General features: G+C 43.0%; 2 protein-coding genes across 4 annotated transcripts; one reads left to right on the forward strand and one right to left on the reverse strand.

The window, feature by feature from the left end:
* Window positions 1–7,541: 7,541 nt before the first annotated feature.
* On the forward strand, window positions 7,542–10,303 carry LOC135483800 (uncharacterized). Of its 2 annotated transcripts, none has more exons than XM_064764846.1 (5): window positions 7,542–7,921; window positions 8,083–8,169; window positions 8,773–8,904; window positions 9,307–9,393; window positions 9,657–10,303. In XM_064764846.1, the coding sequence occupies exons 1-5, from the start codon at window positions 7,804–7,806 to the stop codon at window positions 9,821–9,823; spliced, it is 591 nt and encodes a 196-aa protein (XP_064620916.1). In that variant the 5' UTR covers window positions 7,542–7,803; the 3' UTR covers window positions 9,824–10,303. The 2 variants fall into 2 exon arrangements, with proteins under 2 accessions (XP_064620916.1, XP_064620918.1); XM_064764848.1 differs by having other exon boundaries at window positions 7,552–7,921; window positions 8,776–8,904.
* Window positions 10,304–11,901: 1,598 nt separating this feature from the next.
* LOC135483112 (serine/threonine-protein phosphatase alpha-2 isoform) lies at window positions 11,902–23,106 on the reverse strand. 2 transcript variants are annotated; one of them, XM_064763649.1, is made up of 7 exons: window positions 22,927–23,106; window positions 15,877–16,008; window positions 15,270–15,500; window positions 14,894–14,998; window positions 14,056–14,279; window positions 13,696–13,830; window positions 11,902–13,392 (listed from the first exon to the last, which is right to left on the reverse strand). In XM_064763649.1, the coding sequence occupies exons 1-7, from the start codon at window positions 22,979–22,981 to the stop codon at window positions 13,297–13,299; spliced, it is 978 nt and encodes a 325-aa protein (XP_064619719.1). In that variant the 5' UTR covers window positions 22,982–23,106; the 3' UTR covers window positions 11,902–13,296. The 2 variants fall into 2 exon arrangements, with proteins under 2 accessions (XP_064619719.1, XP_064619720.1); XM_064763650.1 differs by lacking the exons at window positions 11,902–13,392; window positions 13,696–13,830; window positions 14,056–14,279; ... (1 more) ...; window positions 15,270–15,500; window positions 15,877–16,008 and adding exons at window positions 16,444–17,753; window positions 18,606–18,740; window positions 18,898–19,121; ... (1 more) ...; window positions 19,739–19,969; window positions 20,578–20,709.
* Between the last annotated feature and the right edge of the window lie 78 nt (window positions 23,107–23,184).

Raw genomic sequence — 23,184 nt, forward strand, 5'->3', positions numbered from 1 at the left:
CAATATGGCGAGAGAGATGGGACAGTCACAACCTGACCAAATCAAGCCTGGAATCTACACTGCCTTGCAAACACTGTATGAGAGATGAGACCGTCACAACCAGACTGACTTGGGTCTGATACCGTCACCGTCTTGCAAACACAGCGAGATTGGGATGGTACCTCCACCGACTTGACAACACTGTGAGAGAGACGAGACAGTCACAGCTAGACAGAATTAGGCCTGGAACAACCAACGTCTTGCCACCACTGTGGGGGAGATGAGACAGTCACAGCGAGACAGAATTAGGCCTGGAACAACCAACGTCTTGCCGACATTGTATGAGAGATAAGACAGTCACACCTAGACCGACTCGGGAATGGTTAGCCCCAATTTGGTATGGTAGTTACTGTCTCGTCTCTATCACAGTGTTGGCAAGATTGCACGTGAGGGCACAAGGCCCAATTTGGCCAAGTTGTGACTGTCATCTCTATCACGGTACTGGCAAGACAGTGGAGGGACCTTGATAACACTGTGAGATACATGAGACAGTCACAACCAGGCCGAATTTGGCCTGGTACCTCCACCGTCTTGCCTGCACTGTGAGAGAGACGAGACAGTTACAAGACCAAATCCACCGTCTTGCCAACAGAGAGAGATAGGACAGTCAGAACCAGAGCAGATTTGCCGTGGGTACCTCGAACTTCTTGCCTACACTGTGAGAGAGATGAGACAGTCACACCTGGACCGAATAAGGGCCTGGTACCTCGACCGTCTTGCCAACACTGCGATAGAGATGCAACAAGCACAACCAGGCCACATTGAACATGGTACCTCCACCGTCTTGATAATACTGCGAGAGAGATAAAACAGAGAGAGACGGGGAAAAACCGAGAGCAGGCTGCATTACCACCAAAACCTGTCCATGTAACGACTGCCCCGTAACCGACTGCAGGCTGCATTGACGGCACAGCCTGTCCCTGCTAGGAGAGCTCCGTAACATCAATGTCCTGCTACGTGGCATCTATATAATTATAACGTCAAAATATTTCCATGTCGTCCTGCAACGATTGCAGGCCATGGACAGATTGTACTGGTAACGGTTACGGTGCAGTCGTTAACTGGACAGGTTTTGCCGGTAATGCACCCTGCTTTCGGATTGTTCCTGTGCTATCGATGCTACGGTCGAGCACTCCTAGCAAGGCCCAATTTTGCCAAGTCGTGACTGTCATCTCTATCACGGTACTGGCAAGTCAGTGGAGGGGCCTTGATAACACAGTGAGATACATGAGACATGAGCAGGGCAAAGACAGGTTGTGCCATCAATACAGCCTGATGTCGGTCTGTCCCTGTGATCTGGATGCTACGGAGCACTTGCGGCAGAGCGAAGACAGGTTGTGCCGTAAATGCAGCCTGATGTCGGTATGTCCCTTTAATTAATTGCCATGGATTCAACGGAGCACTCGTAGCAAGGACAGATTGTGCCGTCAATGCGGCCTGTTGTCAGTATGGCCATGTTATGTTGATGCTATGGAAAAATCGTTGCAGGCCATGGACAGATTGTGATGGTAATACAGCCTGTTGTCTGTTTGTCCCTGGTATTTCGATGCAACGGAGCAATAGTAGCAGGGCCTGGACAGGTTGTGCGAGTCGTGCGGCCTGTGCTATTGATGCAACGGAGCGCTCCCAGCAAGGACAGGTTGTGCCGCCAATGCAGCCTGCAGTCGGTTACGGAGCAGTCGATACATGGACAGATTTTCCCAGGTAATGCAGCCTGCTGTCGGATTGTCCCTATGCTATTGATGCTACGGCCGAGCACTCCTAGCAAAGCCCAATTTGGCCAAGTCGTGACTGTCATCACTATCACGGTACTGGCAAGACAGTGGAGGGGCCTTGATAACACTGTGAGATACATGAGACAGTCACAACCAGGCCGAATTTGGCCTGGTACCTCCACCGTCTTGCCTGCACTGTGAGAGAGACGAGATAGTTACAACCAGACCACATCCGTCTTGCCAACACTGTGACAGAGTTAGGACAGTAACAACCAGACCAGATTCGGCGTGGTACCTCGAACTTCTTGCCAACACTGTGAGAGAGATGAGACAGTCACATCTGGACCGAAGTAGGGCCTCGTACCTCGACCGTCTGCCGTCTTGCCAGCACTGCAATAGAGATGCAACAATCACAACTAGACCTCATTGAACATGGTACCTCCAACGTCTTGATAACACTGCGAGAGCGATAAAACAATCACAGCTAGACCAAATGCGACCAGTCCCTACTCGTCATTGCAGCCTGTGCAATTGATACCATGGAGCACAGACAGGCTATGCCGTCAATGCAGCCTGCTCTCGTTTTTCCCCGTGCTGTTAATGGTATTGATGGAACGGTGCACTCGTGGTGGGGACAGGTTGTGCCATCAATGCAGCCTGATGTCAGTCCGTCTCTGTGATCTTCATGTACGGAGCACTCGCAGCAGGGCAAAGACAGGTTGTGCCATCAATACAGCCTGATGTCGGTCTCTCCCTGTGATCTTGAAGCTATGGAGCAATCGTTGCATAGCAAAGACAGGTGGTTCCATCAAAGTAGCCTGATGTCGGTTTGTCCCTTTGCCATTGATGCAGTGGATCACTCATAGCATGGACAGGTTGTGCCGTCAACGCGGCCTGTTGTCGGATGACCATGCTTTGTTGATACTACGGAGTAATCTTTGCCGGTCACGGACAGATTGTGACGGTAATACGGCCTGTTGTCGGTTTGTCCAAACGGAGCAGTCGTAGCAGGGCACGGACAGGTTGTGCCGGTAATAAGGCCTGTTTTCGGTTTGTCCAAACGGAGCAATCTCAGCAGGGCACGGACAGGTTGTGCCGGTAATGCGGCCTGTTGTCGGTTTGTCCAAACGGAGCAGTCGTAGCAGGGCACGGACAGGTTGTGCCGGTAATGCGGCCTGTGCTATTGATACTACGGAGCGCTCCTAGAAATGACAGGTTGTGCCGTCAATGCAGCTAGCAGTCGGTGACGAGGCAGTCGTTACATGGAGAAGTTTGGGCTGTAATGCAGCCTGCTGTCGGTTTGTCCATGTGATATTAGGGGTAGCATGGACATGTCGTGCCGTCAATGCAGCCGGTTTTTCGGTTTGACCCTGTTATGCTGATACTACGGCGCAATCGATGCAGGCCATGGACAAATTATGTTGGTAATACGGCCTGTTGTCTGTTTGTCCAAACAGAACAGTCGTAGCAGGGCACGGACAGGTTGTGCCGGTAATACGGCCTGTTGTCGGTTTGTCCAAACGGAGCAGCCGTAGCAGGGCACGGACAGGTTGTGCCGGTAATGCGGCCTGTGCTATTGATACTACGGAGCGCTCCTAGCAAGGACAGGCTGTGCCGTCAATACAGCCTGCAGTCGGTTAAGGGCAGTCGTTACATGGACTGGTCTTGGCGGTAATGCAGCCAGCTGTCGGTTTCTCCCTGTGCTATTAGGGGTAGCATGGACATGTTGTGTCGTCAATATGGCCTGTTGTTCGGTTTTACCCTGTTGTGTTGATGCTATGGAGCAATCGATGTAGGGCATGGACAGATTATGACGGTAATCCGGCACTGGTAGCAGGGACAGTTTGTGCCGTTAATCAACCTTCTCCCGGTTTGTCCCTGTCATATTGATGCCAAGGACCACTCGTAGCAGGGAAAAGACAGGTGGTGCCATCAATACAGCGTGCTGCCGGTTTGTCCATGTGATATTGATACAACGGAGCACTCGCAGCAAGGCATGAGACAAGTCGTCTCGTCAATGCATGTAGCCTGTTGTCGGTCAGTAATATTGATAATATGGAGCACATGTGGAAGGGCAGAGTTGGGCTGTGCCGTCAATACATCATGATGTTGGTGTTGGCCTGTGATAGTGACGCTACGAAGCACTCGAGAGAGCTTGTGCCGTCATTGCAGCTTGTTGTCGGTTCGTCCTTGTGATATTGGTGCTTCAGAGCAGCCGTAGTCGGTCGGTCCCTGTGATATCGATGCTACGGAGCATTTGTAGCAGGGCAGGGACAGGTTGTGCCATCAATACAGCCTGTTGTCGGTCTGTCCCTGCGGTCTTGACGCTACGGAGCACTCGTAGCATGGCAAAGACAGGTTGTGCCATCAATACAGCCTGAAGTAGGTCTGTTTCTGTGATCTTGATGCTACGGAGCACTTGCGTCAGGGCAAAGACAGGTTGTGCCGTCAATACGGCCTGATATCGGTCTGTCCCTGTGATCTTGGTGCTACGGACCACTTGCGGCAGACCAAAGACAGGTTGTGCCATCAATACCACCTGATTTCGTTCTGTCTCTGTGATCTTGCTGCTACGGACCACTTGCGGCAGACCAAAGACAGGTTGTGCCATCAATACAGCCTGATTTCGTTCTGTCCCTGTGATCTTGGTGCTAGGGACCACTTGCGGCAGACCAAAGACAGGTTGTGCCATCAATACAACCTGATTTCGTTCTGTCTCTGTGATCTTGCTGCTACGGACCACTTGCGGCAGACCAAAGACAGGTAGTGCCGTCAATACAACTTGATGTCGGTCTCTCCCTGTGATATTGATGCTGCCGACCACTTGCGGCAGACCAAAGACAGGTTGTGCCATCAATACAGTCTGATGTCAGTTTGTTGCTGTGCTCTTGATGCTACGGAGCTCTTGTGTCAGGGCAGAGACAGGTTGAGCCGTCAATGCGGCCTGTTGTCGATATGACCATGTTACGTTGATGCAACGGTACAATCGTTGTGGTTGTGCCGTCAATACAGCTTCAAGTCGGTCTGTCCCTGTGATTTTGATGCTACGGAGCAATCGTAGCAGGGCAAAGACAGGTTGTGCCGTCAATACAACCTATGTCAGTTTGTTGCTGTGCTCTTGATGCTACGGAGCTCTTGTGTCAGGGCAGAGACAGGTTGAGCCGTCAATGCGGCATGTTGATGATATGACCATGTTACGTTGATGCAACGGTACAATCGTAGCAGGACATGGACAGGTTGTGCCAGTAATGCGGCCTGTGTGCACTATTGATGCAACGGAGCGCTCCTAGCAAGGACAGGTTGTGCCGTCAATGCAGCTTGCAGTCGGTTAAAGGGCAGTCGTTACATGGACAGGTTTTGGCGATAATGCAGCCTACTGTCGGCTTGTCCCTGTGCTATTAGGGATGGCATGGACAGGTTGTGCCGTCAATATGGCCTGTTGTTCGGTTTGACCCTGTTATGTTGATGCTACGGAGCAATCTATGCAGGGCATGGACAGATTATCACGGTAATGCGGCACTGGTAGCAGGGACAGGTTGTGCCGTTTATGCAACCTTCTCCCGTTCTGTCCCTGTCATATTGCAAAGTACCACTCGTAGCAGTGCAAAGACAGGTTGTGCCGTCAATACACCCTGATGTCGGTCTGTCCCTGTGATCTTGTTGCTACGGACCACTTGCGGCAGACCAAAGACAGGTTGTGCCATCAATACAACCTGATTTCGTTCTGTCTCTGTGATCGTGCTGCTACAGACCACTTGCGGCAGACCAAAGACAGGTTGTGCCATCAATACAACCTGATTTCGTTCTGTCTCTGTGATCTTGCTGCTACGGACCACTTGCGGCAGACCAAAGACAGGTTGTGCCATCAATACAACCTGATTTCGTTCTGTCTCTGTGATCTTGCTGCTACGGACCACTTGCGGCAGACCAAAGACAGGTTGTGCCATCAATACAGCCTGATGTCGGTTTGTCAGGTTTTGCCTTTTGACTGCTATGAATTTTTCCCTTTTGATATTGATGCTACGGAGCACTCGCAGCAGAGACAAGTTGTGCCATCAATGCAGTCTACTGTCGGTTTGTCCCCGTGATTAAACTGACAGTCTGTGTCATCATTGCAGCCTGTTGTCGGTCTGTCCTTGTGATATTGATGCTTCAAACACGCGATGCATCAGATTTGCCCTGCCTTATACATAAAAAGATAGCATTCAATGAGTGATATCTTATTATAGTGTGATTCTCACACATCTCATTCTTGTTTGGTAGCGGCACTAGCAGACGACGCAATGTTTATTAACACCATATATCAGGAATTGATATTTTACTATAGGTTATTTGACATAAATTGATGCCATTATTTGCGTCTTTGAATGGTCCTTTGACAAGTTCTATAGTGCTGCATTTTAATATGACTCCGCCTCAAAGGTGATTATAACTTTATTGAAATTACAGGGCCATAACGGAGATTAATAGAGCTTGAATTGTATTGTTGGTCGTCAGGAAAGATGTTCAATGTAAAGGCTGGCGAAAATTAGTTGCACTTCGATATTTGTTATCACGACACTTAACCTTCGAAATCCTGATTTTCGGTCAATAGAGCGTGTCGTCCAATGCAACCGGTGTGACGGGGAAACAAAAAAACTAGTAATCCGAACTCTTATGTACCATAGTCTAAGGCTTAAGCCTATCTCGCAATAGATCAATAAACAATGAGTGAAAAGAGCAGGACTGTCAATCGGTGGGATTAAATCTATTTTCACACCAGCCCAACGTCGAGACATCTCAGTTGTATGTTGTGCTATTGCAAAGCTGATTATTAGAGTGGTTGGGCCGGGGGTCAGGTGGTTGTGGGTTCAACTCTCAGAAGGATCTACGATGTTTTGTCTCCGTGTTCTTGAACAAGACACATAATAATACACAGATAGTTTATATCAGGTTCTACCATGGTGTCGTTCCTTTGCGCCTCAATCCATGGGCCTTATTTCAAATATTATAACGTAGTCGATTAATTCAGATACCAATATACATTGTACAAAAAATATATCAGTGATCGCGTCTTTTAAAAAGTCATTAGTCTTCTTGCTGACAATGATTTCATTCAAACCTGAGCCATCAACCGCTAATAATTTGTCGTTCACAGGATTGTAAGCATTTCATCTCGGTCAGGATGTGTTTATATTCTGGATTAACCCCTTTGTTAACACCTTTAGTGTGTTAAGGAGAAGGAAGGTTCCAATAGCCTAGCCTATTCTGCGGTTAAATGAATACAATCATACAGAAAAATCAGAACCTTGAAATTAGTTAAGAAATAAATGAGATATGACGAACATGATAAAACAGGAACATGACATGAAGTGGGAAAACAGCAAGATCACAATACACTCCGGACGCAGTGGGTCGGCCTGGTGACTGGAAGACTTATAGTACGTTCATAATGACAAATTGGCCGCCTAGGGAGGCTAGACAACAGGTCTGACCCCTTACAGTAGATTGGTGGGGGAAAGACCAGACATATATATCTAGATTGTCCTGACTGTCCTGACCTGTCGTTTATGGATTGTACTGATTGTGACATACGACCAAGACACATTCATGAAGTTAAGAGAAACGTGATAATTGTCGCGATATCATTCATATCAGCAAATCTAAAGATTCATTCATTGGAAGTTTCTTCGAAATCAGGTGAAAACTCAAGACACATTCAAGTGTGATATATGCCGAAATGCCATAAATTATATCAAAGTCCTGGCGGCCCAAATTGTCTGAACTTTGTTCTCTCTTACCACCAAGACATAGCAATGAAATATAGGACATTGATATTCTACCCTCACGTCAATATCACTTTATAATGAAAGCTCACGTATTCCGTAGAAGGGTATAATCTATTGTATGAGGTTGTCGTCCGCAATGTCAATATTTATTGCTGAAATGTCAACTTGAGAAGTCAGTCGTGAGAGTATGTGTATATTTGTTTAGAATAGAAACCAAATACTGAGAATTCATCAAATAATCTCACTGGATTATTCCTTCCGTTTCTGATTGATTTACCTAGATGTCGTCTGCTACCCTGGCGTCCTCGTCGTCTGCTCCTACATCTGGCACGATGAACAAGATTGATGAAGAAGAAAAGGAGGAGGAACCGCCGACGTTCATTACTGTTTTATTTGGAGGTGAGTGTTGTTTACTTCAGCAGTACTATTTGGTATGTCTTCACGTCTGGAACAAGATTATATCTTTCCCACCGAGTGGGTGATACACGTCCACAGCCGACGTAAATAGTGTTGCTAGGACAGACAGACAAAACCTCAACATTCGAATTCTTCCCTTTCAGATAATCAAAAAGCCATATTCAACCCGAGATGTCGGAGCCAAATCTTATTAGAGTTCATCAGACGCAAATGTAATTGTGAGAACGAAGGTAGGTGCGAAGCCGGTTGCTCCATTTTGGCTTAAACCACTTCAATGACCGGTATACAAGTTTGAAATGTCTGAAAAAGATAGAGTGTACGGATAAAGGATTCTATTCTGAGCTATTGACGGTCGTGTGTCCATATACCACAATCCGTCAGAATATAGCAGGGCAGGACAATTTTTCCAGGGGGACATTTTCTCCTTCTACACCGGATTAATCGAGAAAATAGTCAGCTGTGATCATGAACATATTGCCATGGTGTTCAAGACGTTCTAGATTGCTAGGTCTTCAGGTTGTCCTTATCCACTGATTTGCCCCCGGCAGCGATTCGTCTCCGCAAATGTGTCTTCGTCTCCGCAAGGCACAACCTTGCGCTGTGTTTTAACGTGAAAGTGGACAGACTTTAGTGACTATAGGCTGGGGCTTAAAGTGACGAAGAGGTGCCCCTTCTCTCTCACAATACGTCAGACACGTCATTATTGTTGACACGTGTGAGAGAAATCGTTCTAATACTCTGTCCTTAGCCACTGCCACTTGGAGACCCCGATTCGGACCATCTAGGTTCTGCCAATAGTCTCATTTTGAATTATCAACACCCATTATTTTCAGCAGCTATTGACCTAATCGACTTTGAGGGAGTAGTGAAGAATCTTTCGTCTGCCAAACTATTTGATTACGCTCATGAACACCAGTCTGTCGGGAGCAGGGAGAGTTATGTCTTGGTCAGGGTAGAGAGCGAAAGTAAGTGATGAAAACTAAACATCGGCTACCCCGGTGTAATAGGGAATTCTATCCCCAGGAAGAAAACAGCAGCACAAAGACAAGATTCTATTTTAACGCTGATATCTCAAGTATTTTAATCCCATGAATATGTTATCTCTCCGACTTTTGTTTAATCTGCACCATTTGAAAAAGAACAAACATTGGCCACATTCTGCGAATTTGTCTCGATCCTTTCTTTTTCTTCTTCCGCGTTCTCAATCTTAGGTGGACAGTCCAGTTCTGGTGACGAATATTGTCGTCTACCGAAATCCGTCCTGGTTCCCGAAAAGCTTGTCCTTGATGCAGGTTCCAGATGGCCTGAACTCCTCCCTTCGGGCTGCTAGTTCTGGGTGTCTCGAACCATAACACATCTTTTTGCAGAAAAGTACAACGGAAAGAGAGAAAAAGAACAGACGAAATTTGTGCCGTTATTGAATAATTTGGAGGCGGTGAATCCTGAATTACACGGTAAGATTGTCTTCATTCACCATGAAAATATAATAGACATATTGCCTGTGCCTTCAACACTTAATGATGGGGAAAAACCACATATTTCACACCGGTATCTTTGGTTGTTCGCCGTGCCGGGTTGTGACTATGTCCTATGAACGTGTATCAAACTCAATGTCTTCACCGATTCTTTTCTTAATCGGAACAAAGCAGCTTCTGCGGATGGATGGTCATCTTAATTGCGACTATGTCTTGTGAGCATGTAACAATCTCTTTTTCAGATAAATTGAACAATATTGTAGTTGAACGGCCCAAAACCAGAGAAGACAAGTCGAAGAATCTTACAAAGCCGGCGCCGAAAACTCGACAAGTGAATCCGCCATCAAGTAAACGGATGTCACCACCGGCAGGATCGCGTCGAGGATCACGGAATCTAAAAATCAACTGACTAAGACACTTCACAACAGACATTACATCACAGCAGTGTCTTCTACTAGCCAGGACAATGTCACAACCTTTGCTGTGTCTTCGATGAAAATCCGATCATGTGACCATTTGCCTTGGAATTCAAGGTCCATGGATATTTTGGTATCTTTCATTGCTAGTTGATGAAGTTGTCTAGTCGGTATCAGTCAGACGGTGGTAATACTGCATACTAGTACTTTACTGCTAGACCGTCAGTCAATCGTCCTGTATGTCGTTGTTCGCAGGTCAGCCTATCTTCATTAGTTGTGCCACCATTAGTTGTGCCGCCTGGTGGGAAATTTACCAGACAGCTTTATCAGAGATCATCCAGTCTACCTCTTAGATATTAACAAACATATTATGTATTGCAGCGCGTCCTCAGAAGTGTCAGCTCCGTCATAACGTCCATATTTAAGGTTAATTTATTTGAAGTCATGTCAAAATAAAATATTTCTATTTTTCATTCGTCTTGGATGTTATAATTGTGTTCTGTGGTGAACTGTACGGGGAGACAGCATGTCCGAGGGACATTGTGATATCTGTAAAAGTATGGAGGAGTCAGCTCGTCCCCACATGGAGGTATTATTAAGCTAGCTCCGTTCTCTCTCCTTCTTAATAATACCTCCATGGTCCCCACAACAAGGTGATCTGTGTAAGTATGTATGGAGATTGGTGTGAGTACGGAGGAGACATACTCAGGGACATACTGTTTTGTAAGAGTTTGGGGAGGGGTCATCGTGCCCCAGGGACATGGATATATATATATATGGTTTTAGAGGAGACAACTTGACTTGGGACAAGGTGATCTGTGAAAGTATGAATGAGACACTTCGAATACAGTTGACCAGCCTCGTCCTGTCGCCCATAGAGGAAGGATGATCAGGATGACGAAATGGACAGCATATGAGTCAACCTAGGACATGCTAGCTGTCTCCACCATACTCATACCGATCACCTTGTCCCGGAGACCAGCTGTCTCCTCTATAAGGCTCTTAGGCATAGACATTGTGAGGAGCGAATGAGGCAGATATCAACTCCGGGCCAGAGGAAGACACAACTTATGATGGGCCAGGTCATGCTAAGCACAATCAGAGATCTACTGAAAAATGCTCATGGGGAGAGCACCAAGACTACTTTATGCAAGGCACAAGATATGTCTTCCTTATTCAGACAGCTCTGGTCCCCAAAACATGTCATTGCCTGCATGGTCCATTGACCACCATGTCCTCCAGATTGGTGGGGAGGCTGTGCATGTTACCATATGGTTCAGATTTTGGAGAGACCTTTAATTGCAGTTGCCAGAACTGTGTAGGGGGATGTTGCTTGACAACCCGAGCTGCCGGATAATCCCAAGAAGGTCTATACGCTCCCAAGTTTCACTGGGCGAGTTAGTAACAGTGGTGAAGCATCAGATCCATACTTGGGTGGTTGTGAGGTTCAACTATTGAAAGGATTGACGCCGTTTCATACTCAGTGTCCTCAAGCAAGACAAACAACCAAGACGCCATGTGCGCGGTGTGGTGTACATACCAGGGCAAATACCCTATCCAAAACGGGCGACTACGCCTTGTAACGTTGAGAACGATTCATCCATGCAAGAGTGAACAGAGAAGAACAAAATAGACACTGCTATAAACATAATTGACTCAAAGTTGAAAGCTTTGTGTGAAAACTATCTATACGTTTATTATTAACCCTCATGTTACATAAATCCTTATGTTACATGACGTACATATAGAACGGCATACGACACATCTGACACAGTATTCAAATATTAAATTAAAATTCTTGAGGTACATATACACAGTTATTTTTCTATGCAAATCTTGTTTAGTCTCTACCCCTGATTAATACATTGTACACACTTGCTGGAGATTATCTCAATGCAACCCTCATTGAATATTTCATAATAATGCCACAATCATAACACTTATTAAGTAAACTTTTTAAATTTGACCGATTGATTATCAAAACAGCACCATCTTCTTCACCTGGTCAAAAGCTGGCCTGCCGGAATTCAGAAATGGAGATAACCCCCCCCCCCCCACCCACCCACCCGCCCGCATCATGCTGCAGTAAAAGCCACACAATATACCCAACCAACTATAAGAATACCTTATTATATTGCATCACTAACATTTGTGACCTGCCACAGAGAAACACACTGCTTAGCCAGATTCGCAAGATCTACTGATTGCCGGTACCTGCGAAAAATCAATCAAGGTATTGTTGAAGAACATCCAAGGTCACATCACACTCGATGCAACAACACACTGCCATGTAAACCGATGCAACTGTGAAAAAAATGCTTCATTGAAATTAAGTCAAACCAGATTTTAAAATGATTAACAAACCCCTTCAATGCGATGAAGAATGAATTCCTCTACATTTCAGATTCTAACCAGGGTAGGAAGAGCACTTTCACTGCCTCGAAGGCATCATTCACTTGGTCTTTTTATATACATTGCCACAATTAAGTTTGAGGCACATAAAATAAATGCATTGTCTTACTCTTGATAGTCTATCTGGATCCATAATATAAGCCACAGAATTTACACCAAATTTACTTGTTTACATTGGTATTACACTCAATGGAGTTATATTTACGCAACTTTCTTTGATCATTTACAATTTACACCTGGAGGCTATTTACAATGCAGATCATGGCTACGACCAGCCATTTGGTCAGTGGTTAAAATTATGCTCTACCTGAACATGTGATGAAATTGAGAGCAGGTGGGCAGAGGCATGTTTTGATGGTAGTCATTGTGACCTTGAAATTGAAGGAAGAGAGGAGACCTGAGCTTCCATGATAAAACTGACTGGGACACACTGATTAAGACTAGCGGAGATGGGAGATACATAACAAATAAAATGAAGGACGAAAATGATGTAAAATTTAAAGCAAGTAGGTAAAAGGTTTCTCTCAAGAACCACATCATACATTGTCATAAGCTGAAACATATGAAAGCACAAACCACACATCTGATGACTAAATGAGAGCTGTAGAACATGAGGACACCCGGGTCGCACCAACAATCATTTCCAGTCGTGAGAATCCTTCTAGCAGTAGACATGACAACATAATAGTTATTTTATACACATTTATTTACATCAGTGTTATAATGTTAAACCATTTTCCACTCATTCACTGAACTCAGAAGTCTTGCCTACACTTAAAACATACACAGTTCCCCATTAATTTTTTTGTTATCTCAGAAAGATATTTTCATGGATGGGAGCATGAAGTGCCATCCAATTTTACAAGGATGAACATCACCACCGGTATATTCCACTGGCAGCTTTGTTCACACAGCAACCAAGCCCAATGATGGTCTCAGCCTCATCATCAAGCACAGGCCATGAGACAGTGTGCATACGAGCTTGGTGGCCAATGACAGGGTCGGGGTTACTATCAGAATTTTATGATTATTTCAATTCAAAGAGTTATGAATACTATTTCTTCTTAGCCTGTCCTCGTGGGGGTGTGACAGGTCTTCCAGCGTTGAGACCACCATAAGGGAATTTCTTCTTGTCTGCAGGTTTCAAAATCTGCAAATAAAGAATGGTACATTTCACATTTTGCCTTTAGCTGCCCACAGCGGTGTGACAGTCTGCCTGTCAATCCACCATAAGGGAACTTCTTCTTCTTCAAAATCAGCAAGACAAGAGAAGAAGCATGTCATACGACAACACAATACCATCCCAAGAATTGTACCAACTGCGACCTAAAACGATTATCGCACACATGATGCTGCCTAGATTCAGTCACATGGACTGAACACGCCTGTTTTCCAAATGGAACCTCACATCAAGCCAAGGTGCAAGTGGAGTTCAGTCAAATATTTCTCTTACCTGGAAGGAACACATCAATGTATCATCCACACTCATCATGGCCCCAGCATTGTCGAATTCCCCACAGTAATTTGGCGCTGAGAAAAGGGTAACAAGCTGCCTTTTCGCAAAGAATTCATAACCATCTTCCACCACCTGTAAGACAAATACAAAATGGTACATCAACGGAAAAGGACAGGTGGAAGAACAGTCAAGTAATTGATTTCTTTTACACAACATCTCAAGACTAAGTCTGAGAGAGGAGGTTCAACTGAACTTTAAACGGCAAGAAGATAGCGGAATCTTAATTCAATTAACAGCAATGCTAAGGTCAAATCATCATCAGTACTACCAAAACCTGTGGAAAACAACGAAATGTACCTGATGTGCCCTGCAGATGAGGTCGAGGTCGTGTTTGCTGAGAAATTTGGCTACAACTTCTGCCCCGAATGTAAATGAGACACCACGGTCATTTTCTCCCCACCCTGTTGTGTCTTTGTCTGGATCTGACCAGAGTAAATCACACAATAGGCCCTGATCTGGGACGTCTGTGGGACGCATGATTCGGCGAATCTGTTCCATAGACTGAAGATCAGGACTTAAACCTGAAAGTGAGAATGAAACTTGGAAACGCTCTGTGAAAATACTGCATCACAGCAGCCTCACAAGTCGAGGGGCTTGGTCTGCAGATCAAGGTCATCTGAACAACCCCAATAGGAGCAACTGTCGTTTACCGGGTCGACCTCTGGACTAGCAGTAAAGAGGTCCCTGGTTCAATCCCCAGTCCGCGTGAGATAAACATTTAATACAACCACAGTTGGTTGGAATTTATGGCCCAACAGAAATAATCTTCCTTGCCCCAGGTATAATAGTCAAATTCCATCAATTCTTTGATATACATTCAATGATTGATTTGGCACACTAAAGGCAAATATCCAAGTTGTGACATTCGATTAATAGTTACATTAGGATTTGTCCTGCCAATCCAACCAAAAATACAATAATCATCTCGGCAGGTGATGACCCATTTCTTTCTGAACACATCAATTTGACTGACCCAATTTAATAATATGTTCAGACTGGAGTTCAAGTATGTCATTTCAACAAATCATAAAGCCCTGGTACACTCTTACCAAGTACAGGTTTGCCAACTTAAATGGCCTACACGATGACCCAGGATTCTCAGGGAGGTCCGTATTTTTGAAAACATGATACCTACCACCATGACAACAGAAGATCTTTTCATCTATGATTGCAGCTATGGGCAGGCAGTTAAAACAGTCTGTGAATGTCTTCCATAATTTTATGTTGTACCGTCTTTTACCTAGACGAAAAAGAACAAAACGTTTGTGTAATCATGTAGCCGACTTTAAATGGTATAAAAATCTCATTCTTTAAAACTTTCTGCAAATAACAGACTGTTGTATACCTTTCTATCCCACAAACTATGAAGAATGTTGAAGTCATTCCTCTGCTACATAATGATACCAGTGTAGATTCATTCATCAGTAAGAGAGTTATATCCCAGTAGGTTTCAATTATTTAGGAAAATACAGCCGTTTTTGGCAAGGACACCTTTTCAAATATCAACTTACATTCATCATAGAATCCGTATATTCTGTTAATACTTGCACATTCGTGATTTCCTCTGAGCAAGAAGAAGTTTTCTGGATATTTTATTTTATAGGCAAGTAAGAGACATATCGTTTCCAGAGATTGTTTGCCTCGGTCCACATAATCCCCAAGGAAGAGGTAATTGCTCTCTGGTGGGAAACCACCGTATTCGAATAACCTGAGGAGGTCGTAATATTGTCCGTGTATATCACCTGGAAAATGAATTGAATCATAAACATGCAGCATAGTTATGATGAAAATCTCAACAGGTTGTGACAGTGTCCTCCTATTAAGAGGACAGATCTTCACCACTGCACATGCATCAATATAATCTGAATACTGTCCGTGTGAAGATTCCGAAGCCACAGTTGCGCTTGCCATGGTCAGCTGCAGTTTTAAACAGGCCAGGACTGATTCACCGGAATTATTGCCAAAAGATTTTTTTAGGGGGTCGAAAGCACTCCTTTCAGCCCTGCAACTTCACCAGCCACAACCCTGTGTACTTATTTAAATCACCACCGTGAAAAAGGGTTCACTTCATCCAACCTCACTCAAGGTTGTATCACAGCATTTCCAAGAGACACTTACCACATATTTTTAGTGGGGCTTCCAACTCTAAAAGAATTGGTTGACTAAGGAAGATTTCCCTAGACTTGAGACACAATGCTCGGATTTCGGCTTCTGTCAGCTGAACATTCTTGCCCGGTCTTGATCCACGAACTGAAAAAGATAGTGGTTAGGTGAGAAAAGAGATGTTAGGAAGGAGATAATTAAAACAGAACAATGAAGGACACACCATAGCCAAGTTGGTGATTAGATACAATTGAACGGCAACTGACAAGAAACAATTTCTCATTGAAAAAGTTCAGTCAGAATCCAAACATTGACCGTATTCATGACCATCAACTGTAAACCCCCACAACTAAATAGAGAGACTCTGAATGTCAAGACAACATTGCAAAACTCTTTCAACAATGAAAATTTGAGAAATTGCTGAAAAGAAAACTTGCAAAACAATATATTTACTGTTATTGCTAATTTTCAAGAGCAAGTAGACGCAGTTGTGGTAAAAAATAAACCAAGGTCATGTAATTAAGAAGAAAAGTTGAAGATAGATTTCCCTTAACCAATTATACGAATGACAAAATAAGAATGTGTGTGAAATGTATACATATTTATTATTACGAAAAGTAACATCTACATTCGACATTTATGATAAATAGCTACAAACATAGGAATTATTGACTTGCTGGGCTATTCGGAAAATGGATAAAAAGCTTTTTTACCTTTAGGCTTTCATCAACTGCCTAAAAAGGGAATGGGTTTTAAAATGTAACCAAAAGCTTAAAATTCTAAACTAGTCTAAGAAAACTGAAATGCATACAACCTTGTGATCCACAATATTCATGAACACTCGCAGCCCAACTGCAGAAAGTAAATGTATTTTATTATTCAAAGACAAAATCAATTTGTGAAATCCAATCGAGGGGAAGTCTCAATTCGAACTTATTCTTACTTCAGAAGTGATTATACAATGTATGAGAAAAAATTCATTCCAGTCTAATTTCTTTGCAGAAAAAGCATTTTACACGTTGTCATCAAGGGTAGGACAATGGACGATATGAATAAAGACTTGTAGATATTTACTTCAGTTCCCTACAAGAAAGCCAAGTGTGATGTTCATGAAGTTTTAAAGTAAAAGCATTTACTTGTCTTTATTTATATCACCTAACCATTGATCAAGTAAAGATGCCTCCATCTCATGTTATGTTTTAAGTAGCAAAAGATCACTGTTCCCATGGCAAAATGAAATGAACTTCCAGTTTATAGAAATACACAACACTTCCAGAAACATGTTTGACAAATACATGATCAGCATTTTCTAGTCTACGGCCTATTTACAATCTTTATACAAATTTACTCCTAAGAAATAATTGCAACATGACAAGATTACATGGATTATGTTACATACATTGACAACCCAGCAGTCAAAGACTTCATCACCCCAGTCAAACTGAAAACCACACCACTGAACTAAAGGCAGAGTTCATTTGATCATGGTTATTTGCGAAGTACATATTTGTGTAGATACACTACATGGACCATGGTTACACCAGTGCATTGAATCCATGTGCGACACAATTAAAGTTTAGACTTTAGTTTTCTACCCAGTGTCCATTCAACTTCCAATTCCATGTGCGGTACAATTATTTCATGACCTAAGTTACAGATAGTCTTTTTCAATTGGCAGCCTAGTGGACTTGACATACAGCACTATATACAGAGACAGAGACAAGGACAATTCACAGGCACATGGAAAAGTTGACATCAAAAGCATGTCTCGATTTGAACATAAGTGTAGAGGAACATTATTTTTTCTTAGGTTGTCCTCTAGGTGGTGTGACTGGTCTCCCTGTACCGAGACCTCCATATGGAAATCTCTTCTTGTCTGCAGGTTTCAAAATCTGTAAATAGAGAATGGTAAACGTTTCACATTTTGCCTTTGGCACCTCCTTTTTGCGGTGTGGTGGGCCGCTCCAACAATCCGCCATACAGAGATTTCTTCTTGTCTGCTGGCTTCAATATCTGGAAAAAAGAAAGCTGCCCGTCAAGAATGATAACAGGGTCATCTCACAATAAGCAGTTCCAATAAAATTAGTAATAAGAAAATCAAATCAACCCAGTTGAAGTGAAAATGGCTCTCTTTATCGGACAAGATTATTATGATAAGAGTTTTTCGAAAGATAACTGACTTGACGCCAAAACCATAGCCACAGTCAATACTGGTTTTCAATTGATGCCAACATGACAATATTTGCGGCTTGGGGATTTAAAGCACAAGGTCATTTTTAGTAGCTCCTTACAATTGAAATTTTCATTAATATTGAGAGGAACGAATTGAGTGGAGTGAGTATGAGATGACCCATGACACAATTATGAAGTGAACATTCCATGTGACGGCAGGAAAATTATCTGAAGAATAAAAAAAGACGGAAGGATAAAACAAGTGAGACATGCACAACGATACTTGGTGCAAAAACTTGTTATTGAAAAAATACAGAACAGTTTTAGAAATTTGCATGACATCTCATCTAGGAAATCACTCTGAAACTCTCTGCATTCATTGACATTCTCAAATCAAATCGAGGAGTGATATCTTTATGAGAAACTACTGCTCTAATGATTGTTCTTTAGAAATGAACACACTAACTTCAAGATGTCAAATAAACTCTCAGTGAAGGAAGTTTTGCGTTTCTATGAAGTGTTGACATTTTAAATTTCAGAGATAGGCAATAAAGACTAAAGGAGAAAATTACCTGGAAGGAACACATCAATGTATCATCCACGCTCATCATGGCCCCAGCATTGTCGAATTCCCCACAGTAGTTTGGCGCTGAGAAAAGGGTGACTAGCTGCCTTTTTGCAAAGAATTCATATCCATCTTCAACCACCTGTAACAGAAAACATGCAACATAAGCACCGAAACAGGAGTATGCAGCTGAGAAATCTGTACTTTCTGACATTCAGTGCCAGCCTAATGAGTGGCCTTTGCAGCTGAGATGACTGCAGTGACATTTTCATTGCTTGATCTTCAAAGATGTATTTTACCTGATGAGCCCGGCAGATGAGATCCATATCGTGTTTGGCCAGGAACTTGCTCACAATATCAGGCCCAAAGGTAAATGAGACACCACGATCATTCTCTCCCCAACCATTGGTATCCTTGTCAGGATCCGACCAGAGTAAATCACACAACAGGCCCTGATCTGGGACGTCTGTGGGACGCATGATGCGGCGGATCTGTTCCATAGACTGAAGATCAGGACTTAAACCTGAAATTGAAAACATCACAGCAGGAATTATTGGTCTATTGATATTTCATCACCAGATTTGTGCAGAGTAAAAACAGGTAACTTGGGTCAACATAGCTTAGCAAGTTTCTATTAACCAAGGTGGGTACATCCTACATAGTATTATCTGCTGTCACTACATTCACATTTCCCCATGAATCTTCAATTGAAAGATTAGTGGTGCTTAAAAATCATCGCAGACAGATTCCTTGGTGTTGTTCCACATACAACAGGATGTCAGAATACATCAGGATGTCATAAATGTCAGATTTCATGTTGGATTGATTACTTACCACCATGACAACAGAAGATCTTCTCGTCAACAATTGCAGCAATAGGCAGGCAGTTAAAACAGTCAGTAAAAGTTTTCCACAGCTTAACGTTGTATCGTCTTTTACCTGCAACATACAATAGTGCCATCAGTGGAGGACAAGAAGTATAAGATTCAAACTTACAATACAAAACACAGGCCTCTCCTCTAAAATTACCAACTTCAGTCCTGAATTTTTTGCTCCACTATTCTGAGTGCAAGGCGAATGGCTGGTGCAAACACAATGAAATTACAGTAAAATAAGCCAATTAAAGCAGGATCAACTTACATTCATCATAAAATCCATATATTCTGTTGATACTGGCACATTCATGGTTTCCTCTTAGCAAGAAGAAGTTTTCAGGATATTTTATTTTATAGGAAAGTAAAAGGCATATCGTTTCCAGAGATTGTTTGCCTCGATCCACATAATCCCCAAGGAAGAGGTAATTGCTCTCTGGTGGGAAACCGCCGTATTCAAATAACCTGAGGAGGTCGTAATATTGTCCGTGGATATCACCTGGAAAGAGACAACATTTTTGTCATCAACCAAAAAAGATGTTTTTCACTTAATTGAGGGCTTCCGAGTGTGGCTGGATAAAACTTTGAGCCTCTCATCTCCTCCAGTGAGAAAATGAAAATCATCCATTCTGGCACCACAGCAAGTTTCGCCAACATTTGTATTATTTACTGCATGAACATACCAAGAGAGAATTCATTATGATTTGGAATACAACAGCCAATCTATGTATTCATAACCTCCAGCAAATTACACACTTGAGAGCTGTTAAGCTCGAGTTTTATTCCAAATTAACAAGTACCAGTACCACATTTACCTCCACAAACATTTCAACAGCTAAGGAAAGTTAATTAAGACGACTTCTCAACTGCTCAGGTGAGTTATTAGGACCGACACAAGATACACTTGAGCAGCATGGGTCAGATTTTGTAATTCTATAAACAACGCCATTCTCAATCATTAGAAACTGGATTTACCACGTCTCAGTGGGTACCTGGAAACCATTTTTTATCAGGTGGTTTTGTTTACATCCTTCTTTTCTGGAAAATAGTTTGTACTTTGTTTACACTTAGATTTCCTCCAACTGTCGAAGTTCACCAACTACTCACCACATATTTTTAGAGGAGCTTCCAGTTCTAAGAGTATTGGCTGACTGAGGAAGATTTCTCGGGACTTCAGACACAATCCTCGGATTTCTGCCTCAGTTAGTTGCACATTCTTTCCTGGTCTTGATCCACGCACTAAAAAGAAAGACATATTTATATACACTTTTCGGAGAAATAATGATATGTTTCTCGACAAGGATGTAAAGGAAGCTCAACCAATATTTTGATGACCACAAAAACACTGTCCACATACACGTGTCATGTGTGAACCATACCAAGTGCCCGGACTTCCTGATGTCAAGTAAATAATAATCTTCCAATATCCATTATCTCACATGCACAGTAACTCGAATTTGAGATCACAGAATAAACCAAGTTATCAATCACCATGCAAACATGCATGTACCCCAGACAAGGAAAAGGAAAACCCAGTGCCGCTGTAAATGTATAACACCCAAGGACCAAAGCCTCTGTATCTACATGTGAATTGGCAATGGAGGCAAATGCTTCTGTGCCCTCCCCGATTGCCTTGGTGCCCTTGTCTTAGTTCTTCCTTCACGAAGGTAGCTTTTGGGTTCATTACTCTTTTTCTCATAACTGGCAAAAGTGCCTTTTTGGCAAAGCTGCTATGACTTCTTGAAATGAATTTTGAGGCCTTGACTGTGCAGGGAGATTAGCACATCATCGAAAAATGAGCAATGGTGACCAACCTGCCTCAGGTCTGTCCAGATATCAGTTGCGAGACGAGTGAACCCGAACCCTCAATGCACATGAATAACATGTTTTACCACAGCCAACAGATCAGCAGAATGAGATTGCCATGGCAACACATCCTACACTGCATACAGATAGTGATAATGACAACCTACGTTACAAACATTTCTTTTAGATGAAGTCTCTATGACATTTATTTTGTCCATGTGCATCATGGTAACCTGGATATGCTGCAATTACATGTACCAAGTAAAATTCACCTCAAATGATACAGCCAGAAGTTTGCAAACATGTGCATTTTAAGGCCACTGGCTGTGTCACCAACTTAGAAAGAACGCTGACATATGACTTGTTGTATACAACTCAGCTTTGCACCTGGCAGGCTGATTCAGGAATTGTTCATCAGGTCATCAATCATTCGTCTTGCTCAAGGAATTTACAATAATTTTAATCATCAGTCCATGAATAAAGCACAAAGCTGGAAGCAGATGTTTCAAGCAGCATTATCACACACTGAGTGACAACACAAACACTTGCCTTGATAATCCAGCAATGGGTTTCTTCATACAATCCCTCTTCAACCCACATCGTCAAAACAGGAAATTGCATGTTCGCATTGAAAAAGATACAACTGCCATGCAGCTAAAATAAACCACTGAATTAAATCGACTTAATTAAAATCAAGAAAGTGTCTTGGTGTTGTGATTTTTGTAAAACGCTGAAGCTTTATCCATGACGTGGTAACATGCTCTATTTCTACATGTTTGAAAGGAGAGTACATTGTAGTTGTATTGTACAGTAAATTAGACAGACACACAAATGAATATTTTATTAACACAATCTAGTTGCGACAGAATAAAATATCAAAGAATACGAGTCATAAACTTAAAACCAACCATCCACTGGTCATGACTTCGACTACAGCAGAGCACCCTCGGTCACTATCTGTGTATTCGACACCTACACAAATTCATGACTTTAATTCGGGAAAAAAGCGTGTTGTAGGGGTTATGTTTTTTTACTCCTATGCCTATGGGCCATGGTTGGCTATAGCCTAGGGTGCGGGGTTTGGGGGTACGTACTCGTACAGATGTCATGATCATGTTGTCATAGAAACAAGGACAAGAGGATGAAGGACGATTTGGGAGCTGAACAGCAGCAGATGCAGACTCATAACTGTAAACTGGTGTACTGTAATGACGTAAACTATGAAACCGCCCATTACCAACCGTCGCTCAATGAAGGAACAATAAACGAAGACGACAGCCCACTCGCTAGGTTGGTGCAATACCTTAGGCCTAGGATTACAGGAGTGCAGTATGATCGATGCACACGACATGCACTGTTCATTCAGTGTGGTACTGCATGTACATGTAGTCAGTAGTGTACAGTGGTAGGGCGAAGAAAATGTCTGAAGTATATTTGTAGGCTTCGGAAAAACAGCCTAATCAAGACATCATGGTTACAAACATCACTCAAATTCAACAGTTCCGGACATAACAAGCCAAAGAGTAGCAGGCATATCGCTACAGCAAACCCGTTACCTGCAATTTAGACTTTTTATAAAATAATTTCCTGATCGTCATTAGTAACAATGGTGGGTAGACTATAAACACAGAGATGACCCACGGCATTTACCTTCCAAAAGCCTAGCTATTACGCTATCGATGTTCAGTTTATCATCAGATGCCATTATATGAAGAACTTTTCTTTATCAGAAGACAAGTTTTAATACAGGATGGTTCGAATTCGTTCCGATGTTGACAGATAAATAAAGCCAGTGCCCCAGCGGAAAAGATGGCGGCAATTCCTCCCAAATCGAAGTTCGGATTAATATACGTCATTAGCCTATTTACGGACGTTGCCGAGGAGTGCTGCGGTCACGCACCTGCTAGG

The sequence above is a fragment of the Lineus longissimus genome, chromosome 2 (genome assembly GCF_910592395.1).
Source record: "Lineus longissimus chromosome 2, tnLinLong1.2, whole genome shotgun sequence".
NCBI classification, from domain to species: domain Eukaryota; kingdom Metazoa; phylum Nemertea; class Pilidiophora; order Heteronemertea; family Lineidae; genus Lineus; species Lineus longissimus.

Bases quoted from the DNA above. Each gene is read 5' to 3' on its own strand.
- LOC135483800 (XM_064764846.1), top strand. From the start codon at position 7,804: ATGTCGTCTGCTACCCTGGCGTCCTCGTCGTCTGCTCCTACATCTGGC. The intron at 7,922-8,082 runs GTGAGTGTTGTT...CTTCCCTTTCAG, and splicing joins CATTACTGTTTTATTTGGAG to ATAATCAAAAAGCCATATTC. The intron at 8,905-9,306 runs GTAAGTGATGAA...ATCTTTTTGCAG, and splicing joins GGTCAGGGTAGAGAGCGAAA to AAAAGTACAACGGAAAGAGA.
- LOC135483112 (XM_064763649.1), bottom strand. From the start codon at position 22,981: ATGGCATCTGATGATAAACTGAACATCGATAGCGTAATAGCTAGGCTT. The intron at 14,999-15,269 runs GTAAGTTGATAT...TTTTTCGTCTAG, and splicing joins ATACGGATTCTATGATGAAT to GTAAAAGACGGTACAACATA. The intron at 13,831-14,055 runs GTACATTTCGTT...TTTGTCTTACAG, and splicing joins TCATCTGCAGGGCACATCAG to GTGGTGGAAGATGGTTATGA.